A 19217-nucleotide genomic window follows, 5' to 3' on the forward strand; every position below is an offset into this window, starting at 1 on the left:
TGTGCACATGTCGTGTGATGGCCATCGCTGAGCACTGGCGAGGTGGCAGAGACGGATCCCGGCCAGCAACATCCTTGCTCCCAGTGAGTGTGTCTTCGCCCTGTGTGTGTGTGTGTGTGTGGTGATTTGTGTGTTGTTGTCATTCTCTGTGTGTGTGTTATTCTCTGTACCCTTGTAGTGGGTGTGATTTTGTGTTAGTGTCATTCAGTGTTTTTCTGTGTGTGTGTGTGTTTGTGATTGTGTTAGTGTTCTGTGTGTGTGTGCAATTTTGTGTTTGTGTGAATGTTACCCTCTATTGTTATAGTGTGTGTGATTGTGTGTTAGGAGTAGTCTCTGTACCCTCGTGTGTGTGATTGTATGTCAGTGTGTGTGTGTGTGTGTGTCTTGTTCTGCATGCCCTTGTGTGTGTGACTGTGTGTCACTGTCATTCTGTGTGCCATATTGTAGGAGGCTGCTGGGGGGTGTCTGTGCTGAGTTGTGGGGTGTGTGTGCGTATGCATGCACCAGCATCAGTAGATATCAGCTGTCTGAGAGTCGCTGTCCTGCTATCAGTGTGTGCGTGTGTGCATGTTGCAGGGTGTGGGTCATTGTGTCAAATGTGTGTGTTGTATCTGTGCCGGTTGTACCGTCTGCTGTCAGCGAGTGTGTGTGAGTTTTGTTTCCTGTGTGTATAAACAGTAGGGTGTGTCACTCAGGGCAGGTGTGTGTTACGTTATTAATGCATGTGGGGGGGTGTCCTGTTCCATGTGTGTGGGACCCAAAGGCCAGGAGTCTCTCTCCCAGCCACTGTGCGTCAGTGGGTGTGTGTATATTTGTGCATGTTTCCTCTGTGTGTGAGTGGGTGTCTGTGTCTGTAGGTTTTCAGGAGTCAGAACCCACCCTCAGCTGCTGTGTGTTATGTGTGTGTATGTCTCTGTGTGTGTTACACCATGTTATTATCTGTGTGTACATGACACTGTGTCTATGCATGTGTGTGACGTGTGTTACACTGTGCTACACTGCGACACTGCATGTTACACATAGACATAGTGTGTGTGAATTACACTGTGCTCTGAGTGTGATACAATAAACTATGTGTTTTTCCCTGTGTATGTATTAAATTTGTGTGTGCAACTGTTACACAGACACACACAAAGAGTATCTCGGTGCGTGTGTGACACTGTGCTCTGTGTGTGACGCGGTTACGCTTTCTGTGTTACACTGTTAGTGTTTTACACTGGTTTATGCTCTCTTTGTGTGTTACACCCTATGTGTTTTACATTTGTATGTGCAACACTTTTGCTGTGTGTCTATCAGAGTGTGTGTGTTATATTGCTATGCTCTGTGTGTTACGCTCTGTGTGTTACACTGTGCCTGTGCACAACATTGTTCTTCTCTGTGTGTATGACACCGTGTATCTGTGTGTTTGTGTTATGCTGTGTGTAACTGTGTGGTCTCGGGGAGTGGGCTGGCTCTGTCTTGGGGGTGCTGTCTGGCCCCATGGCAGCCCCGAGCCTGGGCACTGCTCTCCTGATGGGCATGGGGGACCCAGCCTGACTTTGGGGGATGCCCCTGGGGCAGTGACTCCCCTTTGCCCCAGGCTGGGATCTCCCAGGCAAAGGCAGGCTGTGCAGAGCATCTCATAATTCCCAGGGGTGAGCGCCCAGTGCCTGGGTCCCATTCCCTGTCCCGGTTTCTCCCCCAGGGGTGAGCTGTGGTGTGTGCATGGTGCTGTACGTGTCCCTCCAAGATGGCCATCCCCAGGCTTTCCCTGCGGCGCCATCTACCCCGGATACCTGGCCATGCCCTGCGGCTCTGCTCCTGCCAGATTCTCAAAGCCCCTCACCTGTGCTGGGCTGCAGCCCACCAGCAAGGTCAGGGCATGGGGCGTAGAGAAGGGGCCAGCGAGGGGGAAGAACTGGGGAGAAGGGGGACAGAAGAAGGGATGGGAGGGATCTGGGGTGGGAGGGGAGGAGTGGGTGGAGAGGGTATATAGGGGGCTCTATGGGGCGAGTGCCCCCGCTGACTCTCCCCACTGCAGGCCTTGTACTGCTGCGCCCCCACCCGGCTGCTCTCACGACTCTGGGGGGTGCTGACAGGGCTGGCGCTGCCCCGCTGGCTGCGACGCCCCCTGCTGGCGCTCTATGTCTGGGCCTTCTCCGTCAACATGGCCGAGGCGGCTGAGGAAGATCTGAGTGGCTACCGCAGCCTTGGGGAGCTCTTCCGGCGCCCGCTCAAGCCCTGGGTGCGTCCCATCGCACCCTATGACATGGTATGTCCTGCTCTGTCCCCCCCATTGCCCTCCCATGACATGGTATGTCCCGCCTTGCCCCCCCATTGCCCTCCCATGGCATGGTACATCCTGGTCTGTCGCCCCACATTGCCCTTCCATGGCATGGTATTTCCCAGTCTGCCCCCATTGTTCTTCCATGGCATGGGATGTCCTGCTCTGTTCTCTCCCCTGCCCCCATTGCTCTTCCATGGCATGGGATGTCGTGCCCTGGACCCCCATGACATGGTAGGTGACGGTCCTTCCCATTGTTCTCCCATGACATGGTATGTCCTACCCTGCTCCCCCATTGCCCTCCCATGACATGGTAGGTCCTTCCCATTGTTCTCCCATGGCATGATATGTCCTACCCTGCTCCCCCATTGCCCTCCCATGACATGGTATATCTTGCCCGGCCCCTTCATTGCCTTCCCATGTCATGGCAGGTCCCCCCCTTCCCCAGCAAAGCTCCTCATGGGATGGTATGTTCAATCCCACCCCTCCACGTTACCGTTACCTTCCACTCCTGCACCCCCTACAATATGATCGGTCGCATTTTGTTCTCCCCTCACCATGGCATGGTATGTCCCACCCCTCCTTCACAAATTATGGTATGTCCCATCCCCCCTCCACATGGTATGTCTCATTCTCCCCTCCCCACTGTGCCCCATATCATGGGTCTTCCCTTCCCATGAAACCCCTTTGACATGAAGAAGAACAGGAGTACTTGTGGCACCTTAGAGACTAACAAATTTATTAGAGCATAAGCTTTCGTGGACTACAGCCCACTTCTTCGGATGCATATAGAATGGAACATATATTGAGGAGATATATATACACACATACAGAGAGCATAAACAGGTGGGAGTTGTCTTACCAACTCTGAGAGGCCAATTAATTAAGAGAAAAAAAAACCTTTTGAAGTGATAATCAAGCTAGCCGAGTACAGACAGTTTGATAAGAAGTGTGAGAGTACTTACATCATCATAGGACCTAATCACATCAGCCATACCATCAGGGGCTCGTTCACCTGCACATCTACCAATGTGATATATGCCATCATGTGCCAGCAATGCCCCTCTGCCATGTACATTGGCCAAACCGGACAGTCTCTACGCAAAAGAATTAATGGACACAAATCTGACATCAGGAATCAAAATACTCAAAAACCAGTGGGAGAACACTTTAACCTGTCTGGTCATTCAGTGACAGACCTGCGGGTGGCTATCTTACAACAGAAAAACTTCAAAAACAGACTCCAACGAGAGACTACTGAGCTAGAATTGATATGCAAACTAGATACAATCAACTCCGGTTTGAATAAGGACTGGGAATGGCTGAGCCATTACAAACATTGACTCTATCTCCCCTTGTAAGTACTCTCACACTTCTTATCAAACTGTCTGTACTCGGCTGGCTTGATTATCACTTCAAAAGGTTTTTTTTCTCTTAATTAATTGGCCTCTCAGAGTTGGTAAGACAACTCCCACCTGTTTATGCTCTCTGTATGTGTGTATATATATCTCCTCAATATATGTTCCATTCTATATGCATCCGAAGAAGTGGGCTGTAGTCCACGAAAGCTTATGCTCTAATAAATTTGTTAGTCTCTAAGGTGCCACAAGTACTCCTGTTCTTCTTTTTGCGGATACAGACTAACACGGCTGTTACTCTGAACCCTTTGACATGGTACGTGCCGGTGCCCACAGTGACAATACACATGCACATCCCTCCCTGAGGCCAGGCTCCCCAGGGTCCCAGACCTCCCCGCCTGCCTTGGCCTGTGTGTGCCCAGCAGCGCTGCGAGCTCAACGTGGCTGTGCCAGCAGCGGCACACGTGTGAGACACAAGCACATTCCCCAGGGCTCCGGGCCTGGTGCTTTCACAGCCTGGCTTTTCACGAGAGCTTTGCACTGTCTGTGCACGGGCCGGCATGGGCCCTCCCCAGAGCCCTGCCCCTGCCTTCCCAGGGCGCTGCTCCCTGGGGTTTGGGAGCGCCCTCATCTTTGCTCAGCTGGCACAGGTGTGAACACCCTGGCTTGCCCTCGTGAATCCCCGTGTGAGGCCATCCCCGCTTCTCATCCTGTCCCGGCTGGTTGCAGGTCAGCCCGGCAGATGGCTGCATCGTGCACCTGGGCCGGGTGCGGAGGAGCCGCCTGGAGCAGGTGAAGGGGGTGACGTACTCCCTGGAGAGCTTCCTCGGGCCCCAGGACTGGAGGGAAGATGGGGGTGAGCAAGGGGTTGGGGGTGGGCTGATGTGGGGGGTTGGGCTTAGGATCCAATCCAGGGGGGTGGCTGGGATAGATCCCAGGGGGCCAATCTGGGGGCCAAAGGGCCCACGCTGGGGGGACAATCCGTGTGTGTGTGTGTGTCCCCAATCCAAGGCAGGTGCAGATTAACCCTTAAATTTGTTAGTCTCTAAGGTGCCACAAGTACTCCTGTTCTTCCCTTTGCTGTCCGTCTCTCTTCCCCAGGCAGGGATCTCTCCCCATGGTGGCGCCGGGGGCACCGGCTCTATCAGTGCATCATCTATCTGGCGCCGGGCGACTACCACCGCTTCCATTCACCCACCGACTGGCACATCCGGCACCGCCGGCACTTCCCCGGTATGGCACAGCCGAGGGGGGGAGCAGGCTGCAGAGGCGGGGGGCCTGGACCCGATTGTCACTCACGCTGGGGTCTCCTCTTCCCTCCCATCTGTCTGCCTGCCGTGCCCCGTGCCCATCTGTGGCAGGCTCCCTGATGTCGGTGAGCCCGAGTGTGGTGCGCTGGATCCCGGGGCTGTTCTGCCACAACGAGCGGGTGGTGCTGAGCGGGGAGTGGGCTCACGGCTTCTTCTCCCTAACTGCCGTGGGGGCCACCAACGTGGGCTCCATCCGCATCTACTGCGACCAGGTGGGGCTGGGGGCAGAGAGAATTGGGAGCCCTGGAGAGGGGGACAACCCTCTGCTGTCCTGATGGGGTCCCTGGTGAGCGTGTGTGCTTGTGGGGTCCGCATGCGGGGAGAGTCCTGGTGAGCACGCACAGGCTCATGGGATTGCATGTGGGGGGGCCCTGGCAAGTGTGCACATGCTCGCACGATCAGATGTGGGGAAGGCCCTGGTGAGTGTGTGTGTGCTTGTGGAATCTCATGTGGGGGGTCCCTGGTGAGTGCACACGCATTTGTGGGATCAGACAAGGGGGGCTTTGGTAAGTGTGTGTGCACTTGTGCGATCACACATGGGGGGCCTCCCGGTGAGCATGTGCGCCATGGGATTGCATGTGGGGGGGGGCCTGGTGAGCGCATGCTCTGGTGGGATTGCACGTGGGGGGGAGCTAGTGAGCACGTGCTCCCGTGGGATCGCATGTGGGGGGTGGGTGAGTGCACAGTCACATGGCTCTTGCGAGCCAGAGCAGACGTGGAGCGAGGGTAGGGTGACCAGACAGCAAATGTGAAAAATCGGGATGGGGGTGGGAGGTAATAGGAGCCTATATAAGAAAAAGTCCCAAAAATCGGAACTGTCCCTATAAAATCGGGACGTCTGGTCACCCTAAGCGAGGGGTACCCGTCACCATGGTAACCATGGCCCCCTTTCTCTCCGGCAGGACCTTCACACCAATTGCGCCCACCATGTGCAGGGCTGCTACCACGACCTCAGCTACTTGGCTTGGGCAGGGCCAGCCGGGATACCCACCCCCAAGGGAGCTGGCCTAGGCGAGTTCAACCTGGGCTCCACCATCGTCCTTCTCTTCCAGGGGCCCCGGCGCTTTGGCTTCCGCACCAGTGCTGGGCGCAGGGTGCGGGTGGGGCAGGCGCTGGGCAGCCTGTGACGCGGCGGGCAGAGGAGCAGACCCCCATTTCAGGGCGGGACCCCGATTTCCTGGGGAGATTGGAGAACCCCTTCACTGCCATGGGGGAGACACCCCAGATTCGGTGGAGTACAGGGAGGAGACACTAGACTTGTGGGAGAAGGGAAGCCTCCATTTCAGATGGGAGAATTGGACCCTTCTTTACTGGGGGGAAGGGAGGGGTCCCCCATTCCAATAGCCCCTCCAGCTTTTTGCTGAGGAATGTGCGGGGCTTTGACACCCCTTAAGAATCATGGAGGAAACATAGGAGTGACTCTGATCTTAGCAGGGGATGAGATTTTTGGAGGCGGGAGCACGAGGAACCGTACATTCAAGAGGGGGACAGAGAGCCCCCCCATACTAGGAGAAGGGACCCCACTTTCCAGGGAGGGAATATGGGGTGAATCTGTGGCCCCCCACTTTTAATTCCAATGGGGGTAAAAAGAGGATACTTGGTTTTAAATGTGGGGGGGTCCCAAATTCAGCAGGGGGGCATGGGGGTGAGACCAAGCCCCCCCCCCTTAATTCCAATGGGGGATGATGTGAATGGCTCAGGGGAGCTCCTTCCCAGATCCTTTGGGGTTGAAATGTGGGGGGAACTTTTGTACCATCCTCTCTGCCCCTCACCCCCCCCCGCCCCATAAAGCAGTCTGAGCACCAGGGGGCAGAATAACTCTGAAATAGAGCTTTCTATTTTCATATACAGCCTGTTTGTGTGCGTTTGTGGTGGGGGATGGACCTGGGGCCTTTCCCCTCTAGGGGGCGCTGGCTCTGATCTGGCCCTGGGCTAGGGGATTGGCTGGCTCAGGGGGTGGGGAACGGGACCTGGGGCCTTTCCCCTCTAGGGGGCGCTGGCTCTGATCTGGCCCTGGCTAGGGGATTGGCTGGCTCAGGGGGTGGGGTACGGGACCTGGGGCCTTTCCCCTCTAGGGGGCGCTGGCTGTGATCCGGCCCTGAGCTAGGGGATTGGCTGGCTTAGGGGGTGGGGAACGGGAACTGGGGCCTTTCCCCTCTAGGGGGCGCTGGCTGTGATCCGGCCCTGGGCTAGGAGATTGGCTGGCTCAGAGGGTGGGGAACGGGACCTGGGGCCTTTCCCCTCTAGGGGGCGCTGGCTGTGATCCGGCCCTGGGCTAGGGGATTGGCTGGCTTAGGGGGTGGGGAACGGGACCTGGGGCCTTTCCCCTCTAGGGGGCGCCGGCTCCAATCTGGCTCTGGGCTAGGGGATTGGCTGGCTCAGGGGGTGGGGAACGGGAACTGGGGCCTTTCCCCTCTAGGGGGTGCCGGCTTCAATCTGGCTCTGGGCAAGGGGATTGGCTGGCTTAGGGGGTGGGGAACGGGACCTGGGGCCTTTCCCCTCTAGGGGGCGCCGGCTCCAATCTGGCTCTGGCTAGGGGATTGGCTGGCTCAGGGGGTGGGGAACGGGAACTGGGGCCTTTCCCCTCTAGGGGGTGCCGGCTTCAATCTGGCTCTGGGCAAGGGGATTGGCTGGCTCGGGGGTGGGGAACGGGACCTGGGGCCTTTCCCCTCTAGGGGGCGCTGGCTGTGATCCGGCCCTGGGCTAGGAGATTGGCTGGCTCAGAGGGTGGGGAACGGGACCTGGGGCCTTTCCCCTCTAGGGGGCGCTGGCTGTGATCCGGCCCTGGGCTAGGGGATTGGCTGGCTTAGGGGGTGGGGAACGGGAACTGGGGCCTTTCCCCTCTAGGGGGGCGCCGGCTCCAATCTGGCTCTGGGCTAGGGGATTGGCTGGCTCAGGGGGTGGGGAACGGGAACTGGGGCCTTTCCCCTCTAGGGGGCGCTGGCTGTGATCCGGCCCTGGGCTAGGGGATTGGCTGGCTTAGGGGGTGGGGAACGGGACCTGGGGCCTTTCCCCTCTAGGGGGTGCCAGCTTCAATCTGGCTCTGGGCAAGGGGATTGGCTGGCTCGGGGGGGTGGGGAACGGGACCTGGGGCCTTTCCCCTCTAGGGGGCGCTGGCTGTGATCCGGCCCTGGGCTAGGGGATTGGCTGGCTCAGGGGGTGGGGAACGGGACCTGGGGCCTTTCCCCTCTAGGGGGGGCGCTGGCTCCGATCTGGCTCTGGGCTAGGAGATTGGCTGGCTCAGGGGGTGGGGAACGGGAACTGGGGCCTTTCCCCTCTAGGGGGCGCTGGCTGTGATCCGGCCCTGGGCTAGGGGATTGGCTGGCTTAGGGGGTGGGGAACGGGACCTGGGGCCTTTCCCCTCTAGGGGGCGCCGGCTCCAATCTGGCTCTGGGCTAGGGGATTGGCTGGCTCAGGGGGTGGGGAACGGGAACTGGGGCCTTTCCCCTCTAGGGGGCGCTGGCTGTGATCCGGCCCTGGGCTAGGAGATTGGCTGGCTCAGAGGGTGGGGAACGGGACCTGGGGCCTTTCCCCTCTAGGGGGCGCTGGCTGTGATCCGGCCCTGGGCTAGGGGATTGGCTGGCTTAGGGGGTGGGGAACGGGACCTGGGGCCTTTCCCCTCTAGGGGGCGCCGGCTGTGATCCGGCCCTGGGCTAGGGGATTGGCTGGCTCAGAGGGTGGGGAACGGGACCTGGGGCCTTTCCCCTCTAGGGGGCGCTGGCTGTGATCCGGCCCTGGGCTAGGGGATTGGCTGGCTTAGGGGGTGGGGAACGGGACCTGGGGCCTTTCCCCTCTAGGGGGCGCCGGCTGTGATCCGGCCCTGGGCTAGGGGATTGGCTGGCTCAGGGGGTGGGGAACGGGAACTGGGGCCTTTCCCCTCTAGGGGGCGCCGGCTCCAATCTGGCTCTGGGCTAGGGGATTGGCTGGCTCGGGGGGTGGGGAACGGGACTTGGGGCCTTTCCCCTCTAGGGGGCGCTGGCTGTGATCCGGCCCTGGGCTAGGAGATTGGCTGGCTCAGAGGGTGGGGAACGGGACCTGGGGCCTTTCCCCTCTAGGGGGCGCTGGCTGTGATCTGGCCCTGGGCTAGGGGATTGGCTGGCTTAGGGGGTGGGGAACGGGACCTGGGGCCTTTCCCCTCTAGGGGGCGCCGGCTCCAATCTGGCTCTGGGCTAGGGGATTGGCTGGCTCAGGGGGTGGGGAACGGGAACTGGGGCCTTTCCCCTCTAGGGGGCGCTGGCTGTGATCCGGCCCTGGGCTAGGGGATTGGCTGGCTTAGGGGGTGGGGAACGGGACCTGGGGCCTTTCCCCTCTAGGGGGCGCCGGCTCCAATCTGGCTCTGGGCTAGGGGATTGGCTGGCTCAGGGGGTGGGGAACGGGACCTGGGGCCTTTCCCCTCTAGGGGGTGCCGGCTCCGATCTGGCTCTGGGCTAGGGGATTGGCTGGCTCGGGGGGTGGGGAACGGGACCTGGGGCCTTTCCCCTCTAGGGGGGGCGCTGGCTCCGATCTGGCTCTGGGCTAGGGGATGGCTGGCTCGGGGAACAGGACGTGGCGTCTTTCCCCTCTAGGGGGCGGCAGCTCCAGCCCAGAAAAGCAACCACCGGCTGCAGTTTTCCCATTTCATTTATTTGTCTATTGCTTCCCCGCCACACTCTTCCAGCCTGAGTTTCATGGGGCGGGGGGGGGGGGGGGGAGGCTGGGGGTCGGTGAGGGGCTGGGGGTTATGCTGCCCCCCTTCCGTTTCCACCCTCTTCCTGTGGTCTCTGCACTGGGTTTGGGGGGGGGGGAGCCCCTGGAAAATACCTTGGGGGAGGGGGAAGGGGGGTACACAAGCCCCTCATTGACAGCTGAGGTGCACAGTGGGGGGGGACTATGGCATAGGGCAGAGGGGACCCCACCACAGGGAGAGGGTGTGTGTGGGGAGGCTACAGGAACGGGGGAAGGAAAAGAGGGTTTTATTTGGCGGCAGTGGGGGGCTGAGGAGGTGGGAGGTGGCCTGGGAGCCCCATAGCAGAGGCAGGAGCTGCCGTGGGCTCCCCGCGGTGGGGCTCAGAGACGGGAGGGCTCCCCGTGGCAGAGGCTCAGGCGTAATAGCCCCACAGGAAGAGGGCGATGGCCATCATGACAATGGCGTTGAGGTTGACGACCCGGCTCCAGGTTGGGTGCTCCGTGATGTCCGGCAGCCGCTCCACACCCGGCTCCGGCGTCCGCCGCGCTGCACCCCCCCAGGCTGCAGAGCCAGGCCATGCAGCGCCCCACGCAGCCCTGGGGCTGACCGGCCGGGGGGCCTGGCGGAAGAAAGAGAGTGAACAGCGCCCCCTGCCGAACAGAGCCCCCTGCCTGTCCCCCTGCAGCACAGCGCCCCCTGCCGAGCCCCCCGCCTGTCCCCCTGCAGCACAGCGCCCCCTGCCGAGCCCCCCCGCCCGCCCCTGCAGCACAGCGCCCCCTGCCGAGCCCCCCGCCTGTCCCCCTGCAGCACAGCGCCCCCTGCCGAGCCCCCCGCCTGTCCCCCTGCAGCACAGTGCCCCCTGCCGAGCCCCCCCGCCCGCCCCCTGCAGCACAGCGCCCCCCTGCCGAGCCCCCCGCCTGTCCCCCTGCAGCACAGCGCCCCCTGCCGAGCCCCCCGCCCGCTCCCTACAGCACAGCGCCCCCTGCCGAGCCCCCCGCCCGCCCCCTGCAGCACAGCGCCCCCCTGCCGAGCCCCCCGCCCGCCCCCTGCAGCACAGCGCCCCCTGCCGAGCCCCCCCGCCTGTCCCCCTGCAGCACAGCGCCCCCTGCCGAGCCCCCCCGCCCGCCCCCTGCAGCACAGCGCCCCCTGCCGAGCCCCCCCGCCCGCCCCCCTGCAGCACAGCGCCCCCTGCCGAGCCCCCCGCCCGCCCCCTGCAGCACAGCGCCCCCTGCCGAGCCCCCCGCCCGCTCCCTGCAGCACAGCGCCCCCTGCCGAGCCCCCCGCCTGTCCCCCTGCAGCACAGCGCCCCCTGCGAGCCCCCGCCTGTCCCCCTGCAGCACAGCGCCCCCTGCCGAAGCCCCCGCCTGTCCCCCTGCAGCACAGCGCCCCCTGCCGAGCCCCCCGCCTGTCCCCTTGCAGCACAGCGCCCCCTGCCGAGCCCCCGGCCTGTCCCCCTGCAGCACAGCGCCCCCTGCCGAGCCCCCCCTGCCCGCCCCCTGCAGCACAGCGCCCCCTGCTGAGCCACCTGCCCGCTCCCTGCAGCACAGCGCCCCCTACTGAGCCCCCATTCCCTGCAGCACAGCGCCCCCTGCCGAGCCCCCCCCTGCAGCACAACGCCCCCTGCCAAGTCCCCCGCCTGTCTCCTTGCAGCACAGCGCGCCCTGCCGAACCCCATGCCTGTCCCCCTGCAGCACAGCGCGCCCTGCCGAACCCCATGCCTGTCCCCCTGCAGCACAGCGCCCCCTGCTGAGCCTCACGCCCACTCCCCGCAGCACAGCGCCCTCTAGAGCCCCACCTTCCACCTCCAACACGTGCTCCACAGCCCCGTTCGCGGCCACTCCCTGTTGCTGCCTCGTTTCTTGCCTCCTTCTCTCCTCCTCCTCCTCCTCCGTGTCCAGGTCCACGCGCTCCTCTTTGCTGTGACGCAGGCTGAACACCAGCCGGTGTAGCTGGGGAGTGGGGTCGCAGGGTGAGCACTCTGCACTGGGACGCCTGGGTCCCATTCCCCGTCCTGCTCCCTCCCCCTAGGGGCGAGTGCCCTGTACTGCTGTTCCGGACACCTGGGTCCCTTTTCCCCTCTTTGTCTCTCCCCCTAGGGGCAAGCACCCTGCGCTCCTGTCCTGGACACTTCCCCACCCTGGTCTCTCCCTCCTAGGGGTGAGAGTCCTGTACAGCTGTCCCGGATGCCTGGGTCCCATCCCCTTTCCCGCCTCCCAAGGGTTGCTCACGTGCTTGTCGGAGATGGGTGGGGTGCAAAGCGATACCCCCACCACCAGGACGACGCTGGCAAGGAAGAGGATGATGGCGAAGTACAGGTAGTGCACCCCGCAGATGAAGCGGGGGCAGGCGCTGGGGAAGATGCAGCTGCCAGTGCCATAGGCGAATTCAGGCAGCAGACGGGCCAGACCCATCAGCAGCCCCCCGACCAGCCCCCAGAACGCGCCCTGTGTGGAGAAAGGGGGGGGGGTCAGCTGGGCTTCCGGGTCCTCGCTCCCTCATCCTCCCACTGCCGGGATGCCTGGGTTCCCCACTCCCTCCACCCTCCCCTCTTCTCCCACGACCCAGATGCCTGGGTCCCCCCACTCTCTCCACCATCCTCCCTGTGCCTGGCACTTGGATCCCCCATCCTCCCACTGCCCAGACACTGGGTCCCCATTCCCCACACTCCTCCCCTCCCTTCCCACTGCCTGGATCCCTCCCTCCCCAGCTCCATCTGCCGCCTACTGTGGACATCAGCAGACCAAGTGTCCGCTCATGCCAAGGTCTCTAAGCCTCAGCCGGACACTGACACACACAGAGCTGGGACCCAGCCTAGCTCACCGGGGTGTTAACATAGATTCATAGATTCTAGGACTGGAAGGGACCTCGAGAGGTCATCGAGTCCAGTCCCCTGCCCGCATGGCAGGACCAAATACTGTCTAGACCATCCCTGATAGACATTTATCTAACCTACTCTTAAATATCTCCAGAGATGGAGATTCCACAACCTCCCTAGGCAATTTGTTCCAGTGTTTAACCACCCTGACAGTTAGGAACTTTTTCCTAATGTCCAACCTAGACCTCCCTTGCTGCAGTTTAAACCCATTGTTTCTGGTTCTATCCTTAGAGGCTAAGGTGAACAAGTTCTCTCCCTCCTCCTTATGACACCCTTTTAGATACCTGAAAACTGCTATCATGTCCCCTCTCAGTCTTCTCTTTTCCAAACTAAACAAACCCAGTTCTTTCAGCCTTCCTTCATAGGTCATGTTCTCAAGACCTTTAATCATTCTTGTTGCTCTTCTTTGGACCCTTTCCAATTTCTCCACATCTTTTTTAAAATGCGGTGCCCAGAACTGGACACAATACTCCAGCTGAGGCCTAACCAGAGCAGAGTAGAGCGGAAGAATGACTTCTCGTGTCTTGCTCACAACACACCTGTTAATGCATCCCAGAATCATGTTTGCTTTTTTTGCAACAGCATCACACTGTTGACTCATATTTAGCTTGTGGTCCACTATAACCCCTAGATCCCTTTCTGCCGTACTCCTTCCTAGACAGTCTTTTCCCATTCTGTATGTGTGAAATTGATTTTTCCTTCCTAAGTGGAGCACTTTGCATTTGTCTTAACATTGTTAAATTAGGTCTGGGGGGTTAGCGTTTAGACTCGCTGAAGCGTTTGTACGTTGCTGCAGGCAGAGCTCTCACCTATCGCCTCTGTACCCCGGTCATACTGCGGGGTAACAGTAACTCACCAGCTGGGAAAATAGCGCCACTGGGTGTGAAATGCCGGTTTGCCACAGGAGGTAGCTCCTGCCCTACAAACGACGGTCCGGGGGGTCTGTCTCCACGGCAGTTCGCTGCCCACGCTGGCCTGTGCCAGCCGACAGGCTGCAGGGCTGTCCCACTGCTGTGTAGACGTCTGGGCTCGGGCTGGAGCCCAGGCTCTGAGACCCTCTGACTTCGCAGGTGCCTACAGCCTGGGCCGCGCCCGGCCATCTACACAGCCATGAAACAGCCCCTGAGTCGGCTGCGGGTGTCAGCTGCTGTGTAGCCAGACCTAGCGACACCAGACAGACCGATGCGGAGCATCAGAGGGCAAATGATTGCCCTCCCCCCGCACCCACCCATAAAGAGATGCCCTTGAAGCCTCGTCCCGCCAGCTTAAACTCTGGGGGAAGGGAATTAAAACCACTGCCAGGAAGAATGTGGCTCACTCTGAGGGGCAAGGGTAGCTCAGTGGTTTGTGCATTGGCCTGCTAAACCCAAGGTTGTGAGTTCAATCCTTAAAAGAGCCATTTAGGGATCTGGGGCAAAAATCTGTCTGGGGATTGGTCTTGCTTTGAGCAGGGGGTTGGACTAGATGCTCTCATGAGGGAGGTCCCTTCTAACCCTGATGGTCTATGATACCAAGCATAGGTAAACAATCCCCTGCCTTAGCTCACAAGGATGTATAGGGCTTGCTTGTGAGCGGTGCTTCTGCCACCTTTTGGAGACTCGTTTGTGTGTGTAGCTTTGACCTGCTTTACCCTTGTAACTAACACGCTTGTTTCTTCTTAGTTACTAAATCTTCAGCTGGTTTATTACAGGACTGGCTGCCAGCCTTGTCTTTGCTGTGAGATCTGCCGTGCAACTGACCGGGGGCGAGTGACTGGTCCCTTGGGAGGGGGAGTAACCTGAATATTGGGGTGAGTTTGGGTGTCAGTCCGCCTTAAGGTTGGGATTCACACCCTTGAGCCATTCTAGAGAGTGTGACGCCTGCATCCCCACTCCCTCCACCCCTCCTCTTTCTTTCCATTGCCTGGACACCTGGGTCCCTCAGCCCCCCACTTCCTGGAGGCCTGGGTCCCCCGAACCCTCCAACTGCCCAGACACCTGGATCCCCCGATCCCCTGCCCCCTTCTCGCCATCCCCGGACACCTGGGTCCCTTCCCCCTCACCTCGCCCCCCCTCCTCTCTATCCCCGGACACCTGGGTCCTCCAATCCCCTCCCCCTCCTCTCCATCTCCAGATGCCTGGGTCCCCTGGCACTCACGGGCTCGTTGACCCTCTTGACGAACAGGGCGAGGAAGAAGACAGCGGCGATGGGTGGTGCCAGGTAGCTGGCGATGGACTGGATGTAATCGAAGAGCTGCCCGCTCTGCGCCGCCTGCACCACTGGGATCCAGGCAATGCTGATGGCCACCATGCACAAGATCCACACCCTGCCCAGAGACCAGGGTGAGGGGCAGGGGCGTGGCTGGGCCCACAGCGCCCCCTAGTGCCGGCTGGTAGACAGGGCAGGGCTGGGCCCACAGCAAGCTCAGAGGCACAGCACTCCCTGCGGCACAGTGCCCCTAGTGCACCCTCACCTGCCCACGATCAGCAGCTCCTTGCTCCTGGCCCGGGGCCGCAGGCGGTTGTAGATGTCCATGGTGAATAGGGTGCTGCTGCTATTGAAGATGGAGGCCAGGGAGCTCATCAGGGCGGCCAGCATCACGGCCAGCATCAACCCCCGCAAACCTGTAGGGGGCAACAGAGAGTCAGACTGCCCGCTCCCTGCAGCCCCGCGCCCCCTGCCGAGCCCCCCGCCCGCTCCCTGCAGCCCGGCGCCCCCTGCCGAGACCCCCGCCCCCCGCTCCCTGCAGCCCGGCGCCCCCTGCCCGCTCCCTGCAGCTCGGCGCCCCCTGCCGAGACCCCCGCCCCCCGCTCCCTGCAGCCCGGCGCCCCCTGCCGAGCCCCCCGCCCGCTCCCTGCAGCACGGCGCCCCCTGCCGAGCCCCCCGCCCGCTCCCTGCAGCTCGGCGCCCCCACTGCAATGCACTAAGGCATTGGGGGCCAGCTCCAGCTGCTGACCGGCAGGCATGAGAGTCACCACCAGCTTGGGGTAGGCGATGTTGGAGCAGCCGACTTCAGTGCCACAGATCCGCTTGCAGTCCTCTGGCACCACGCAGGCCACCTCGTCTGGAGAGAACATGGGGTCAGCAGGGGGGCCCGGCCTGGAGGCAGGGGGCTAAGACATGGGGCAGCTGGGATCCCGCCAGCAGGGGGCAGCGGTGCCCAGCTGTCCCTGTCTCCTGGTGAGGTGAGGGGCACCGTACCTGGGTAAAGGACGCGGCTGATCATTCCTGGCATCACCATGAGGAACATCGGCAACAGCTTCAGGTACCCGCAGAGGATGCAGCCGGCTTTGACATGGGTCAGGCTCTTGCCCGCTAGGCAACGCTGCACAATCACCTGTGAGCAGGGAACGCCCCAGTGAAAGGCCCTGTGCCCTGAGTCAGCCCGTCCCCCACCCCGGGGCTGGAGCGGAGCCGGCACCCCCAGAGGGGAAAGGCCCCGGGCCCCATTCCCCGCCCCCATACCTGGTCGCTGCACCAGTACCAGGTGGAGATGATGGTGAGGCCGAAGATTAGCGCTGGCCAGGGGAGGTCTCCGGTTAGGGGGTCGCGGAGGAGGTGGAAGGCGTCGGGGCGGGGCTGGTAGCAGGTGGCTGAGATGTTGTACAGGGCCGGGGCTGGCGAGAGGGTGTTGCTGGGAAGGGCCTCCAGGTACTTGTCAAAGAGCCCCTGGTAGCCCCCCACCTCGTGAAACGCTGCAAAGCAACCAACAGGGGGCACTGTGACGAAGAGAGACCGCGGCAGCCCGCTCCCCACAGCCGGGAGAACGCGGGACTGGGACCCGCCTCCAATAGCCAGCACCCCAGCCCCGCTCCTTACAGCACCCCCTGCTGGGGCTGGAGGCACCGGGCTGCAATTCCTGCCCCTGTCCATGGGGGAGCAGCGGGTGGGTCTCACTCACCAAAGCCCATGAGGACGAAGGCTCCCCCAATGATGACGAAGGTTTGCACGGTGTCGGTGTACATCAGGGCCGCCAGCCCCCCTGGGAGAGAAAGGAGGAGTGGGGTGAAACGGTGCCCACCTGCGCCCCCCTCCCCGCCCTGGGCTCCCCCCCCAGATGCGCCCCGTTACCTGTCACGGTGTAAATGGCGGTAATTAGGAGCAGGGCAATGACAGCGATGTAGATATCCCAGCCCAGAGCCTGCTGGATAAACACAGCCCCCGAGAACATGTCCACCTACCGCGGGCGATACAGGGTGCGGGTCTCAGCGCGGGGCCGGTGTACACAGCACCCCCTGCTGGGAGTAGCCGGGAGCACCACCCACAGCCAGGGCTCCCGCCCCCGGGAAGAAGATTAATTACGTACTGAGATTTTAGTGAAGATGTAGAGAAAGAGGGACAGGATGGACAGATAGATCCGGATTCGCCGGCCCCCAAATCGCTTCTTCAGATACTGGGGCATCGTGATCACCTGCAGATAAAGGGAGAACAGAACGGAACCCAGGAGTCCTGGCTCCCAGCCACCCACTGCTCTAACCCACCAGCCCCCCCTCCCTTCCCAGAGCCGGGGAGAGAACCCAGAAGTCCTGGCTCCCAGCCCCCCTGCTCTAACTCACCAGACCCCCGTCCCTTCCCAGAGCTGGGGAGAGAACCCAGAAGTCCTGGCTCCCAGCCTCCCGCCTATACCCAGTGTGATGCTCACCCCGGCAGTGAGGTAGACAGGTACGAAGAGCCATCCGAGGAGGAGAACCACGAAGAGAGCCTGGTGGGAAAGCGGAGCGGGGTCAGGGAGGGGGAGATGGGGCAGGAACGGGGAGGGGGTTATGGGCACTCGAAATCACTTACATTCCACTCGAAGCCGGCCACCGCCAGCCCATTGGCAGCACCGGTGCCAGCCAGCCCCACGAAGTGCCCACTGCCGATGTTACTGGCAAAGAGAGACGCACCCACCTGCAGCACAGCACAAGGGAGAGGGACTGGGCATTGGATAGATGCACCAAGCATTGTCCCTAATGCCACCCCCTTCCCCTGGGCACTGCCCTAATGCCACCCCCTGCCCCCAGACTCTGTCCCTAACGTCACCTCCTGCCCCCAGGCACTGTCCTTAACGCCACCCCCTGCCCCCAGTCACTGTCCCTAATGCCACCCCCTGCCCCTGGGCACTGCCCCTAACACCACCCCCTGCCACTCAACCTCATCTCCTTGCTATGGTCCCCCTGATGTCAATCCCTTGCCCCCCCATCCTCACCCCAGCTGCTGCTAGGGTCAAGTATTAACCCTCTTCCCTAAACCCAGCTCTGAATCCATTCCTGAGATTGATGGGTTAGCCCCATACACATCTATCTATCTATCTATCTATCTATCTATCTATCTATCTATCTATCTATCTATCTATCCCCATACACACCTTTCATCTATCTATCTATCTATCTATCTATCTATCTATCTATCTATCTATCTATCTATCTATCTATCTATCTTATCCTGCCCCCATTGCAATACTCACCGGCCACCAGACCATGTTTCTACCAGCCAGGAAGTAACCCCCGATGGTGTTCCGGTTGGTGCGGCACATGGACTACAGGGGCGAGAGCGGGAGGAGGGCATTTTCCAGGGGCTGGATGCTGCGTTTCTCCACCAGCTCCAGAGATACCCAACCAGCTCCGTCTCCCTCCACGGGGTGAGTCCCCCCAGCTCTGGCTGGAGACGCCAGGCTCAGAGAAGGGCGATGGGAAGGAGCAGGGAGCTGGACCAAATCTCCTCTGGAGAGTGACTGGCCTGGGGCTCAGAGATTCTCAGGCCGGCCGGGTCTGACCTCCCATGGATCACAGGCCAGGGAACTGCCCCAAATCATTCCTGGCTGAACAGGGGCAGATCTATTAGCGCAACATCCCAGCGATGGCGAATCGGCCACAGCCCTGGGTGAGCTGTTCCAATGGTTAATTCCCCTCACTCTTAAAAACATACCCCTTATTTCCAGTCTGAATTTGTCTGCTTCCAGCCACTGGGTCGTGCCAGACCTTCATCCGCTAAAGAGCCCAGTATTAATTATTTGTTCCCTATGGAGGTACGTACAGACTGGGATCAGCCCACCCCTTCACCTGCTCTTGGTTACGCTAAATAGCTTGAGCTCCTGGAGTCAATCACAAGGAGGCAGGAAATGCACTTTCACCCGAGGCGTGATCGGCCTTCGGAACTCCCCGCCACCAGAAATTGTGGGGGCCAAGATTCAAAGAGGGACTGGATATTTCAGTGGCTGAAACTAGCCCGAGTTGATGACACAGCCTCCTGCTGTAGGGCTTCAGGGAGTCCCTGTTAGAGACCCAGTTGAGACGTATAGCGCGGGGGCGGAGGAGTGTGTATGTCTCACATTGTCCTTTGCTGGAGACTGGGTTAGATGGGCCTCAGTTGTGAGCCAGCCTGGCATTGAGAGAGGAATCCCACTGCGGTGCACATGTCTTGCCTGAGTAATTCTGGTGTGTCCCACCATTTTGGGTCTTTGCCATGGACTGCGGCAAGCTGAGGTGTCCACGAGGGGAGGATCCAGCACTCGGGGCTGTGAGGGGATGGGGCCGGTGAGTTGGAGGGGCCACAGTGACTTATTAAAGCCATTGGTCCATGGACAGGGGGCTTTGTGTAGCGAGGCGATGCAGGAGGCCCACGCCGTACATTTCTGCTCCCTGACTAATCTGCTAATCTGTTGAAATGTACACCTCATTACAGGCCTCATGAGCATTCCTGGACCATGTACTTCTCAGTAATAATTAACAACCTCTTCCCCCGTCCCTGCCCAATCTGGAGCTGAGATCAAAGAGCTGAGACTAAG

General features: G+C 60.8%; 1 protein-coding gene and 1 pseudogene across 1 annotated transcript in view; one reads left to right on the plus strand and one right to left on the minus strand.

Annotated features, from left to right (window-relative positions):
* Nucleotides 1–3: 3 nt before the first annotated feature.
* LOC128836930 (phosphatidylserine decarboxylase proenzyme, mitochondrial-like) lies at nt 4–6627 on the plus strand (annotated as a pseudogene).
* A 2985-nt stretch (nt 6628–9612) lies between these two features.
* SLC5A2 (solute carrier family 5 member 2) overlaps nt 9613–19217 on the minus strand; it is a 17284-nt gene continuing 7679 nt past the window's right edge. Inside the window, 15 exon segments of the mRNA XM_054027537.1 lie at nt 9613–10153; nt 10155–10216; nt 11393–11546; nt 11826–12041; nt 14609–14777; nt 14925–15075; nt 15408–15515; nt 15653–15788; nt 15917–16146; nt 16353–16433; nt 16523–16628; nt 16758–16862; nt 17094–17153; nt 17237–17341; nt 17898–17969. Coding sequence (XP_053883512.1) covers nt 10010–10153; nt 10155–10216; nt 11393–11546; nt 11826–12041; nt 14609–14777; nt 14925–15075; nt 15408–15515; nt 15653–15788; nt 15917–16146; nt 16353–16433; nt 16523–16628; nt 16758–16862; nt 17094–17153; nt 17237–17341; nt 17898–17969 — 1899 coding nt within the window. The 3' untranslated portion in view covers nt 9613–10009.

This window comes from Malaclemys terrapin, chromosome 4 (assembly GCF_027887155.1).
Source record: "Malaclemys terrapin pileata isolate rMalTer1 chromosome 4, rMalTer1.hap1, whole genome shotgun sequence".
In the NCBI taxonomy this organism is placed as follows: Eukaryota; Metazoa; Chordata; order Testudines; family Emydidae; genus Malaclemys; species Malaclemys terrapin.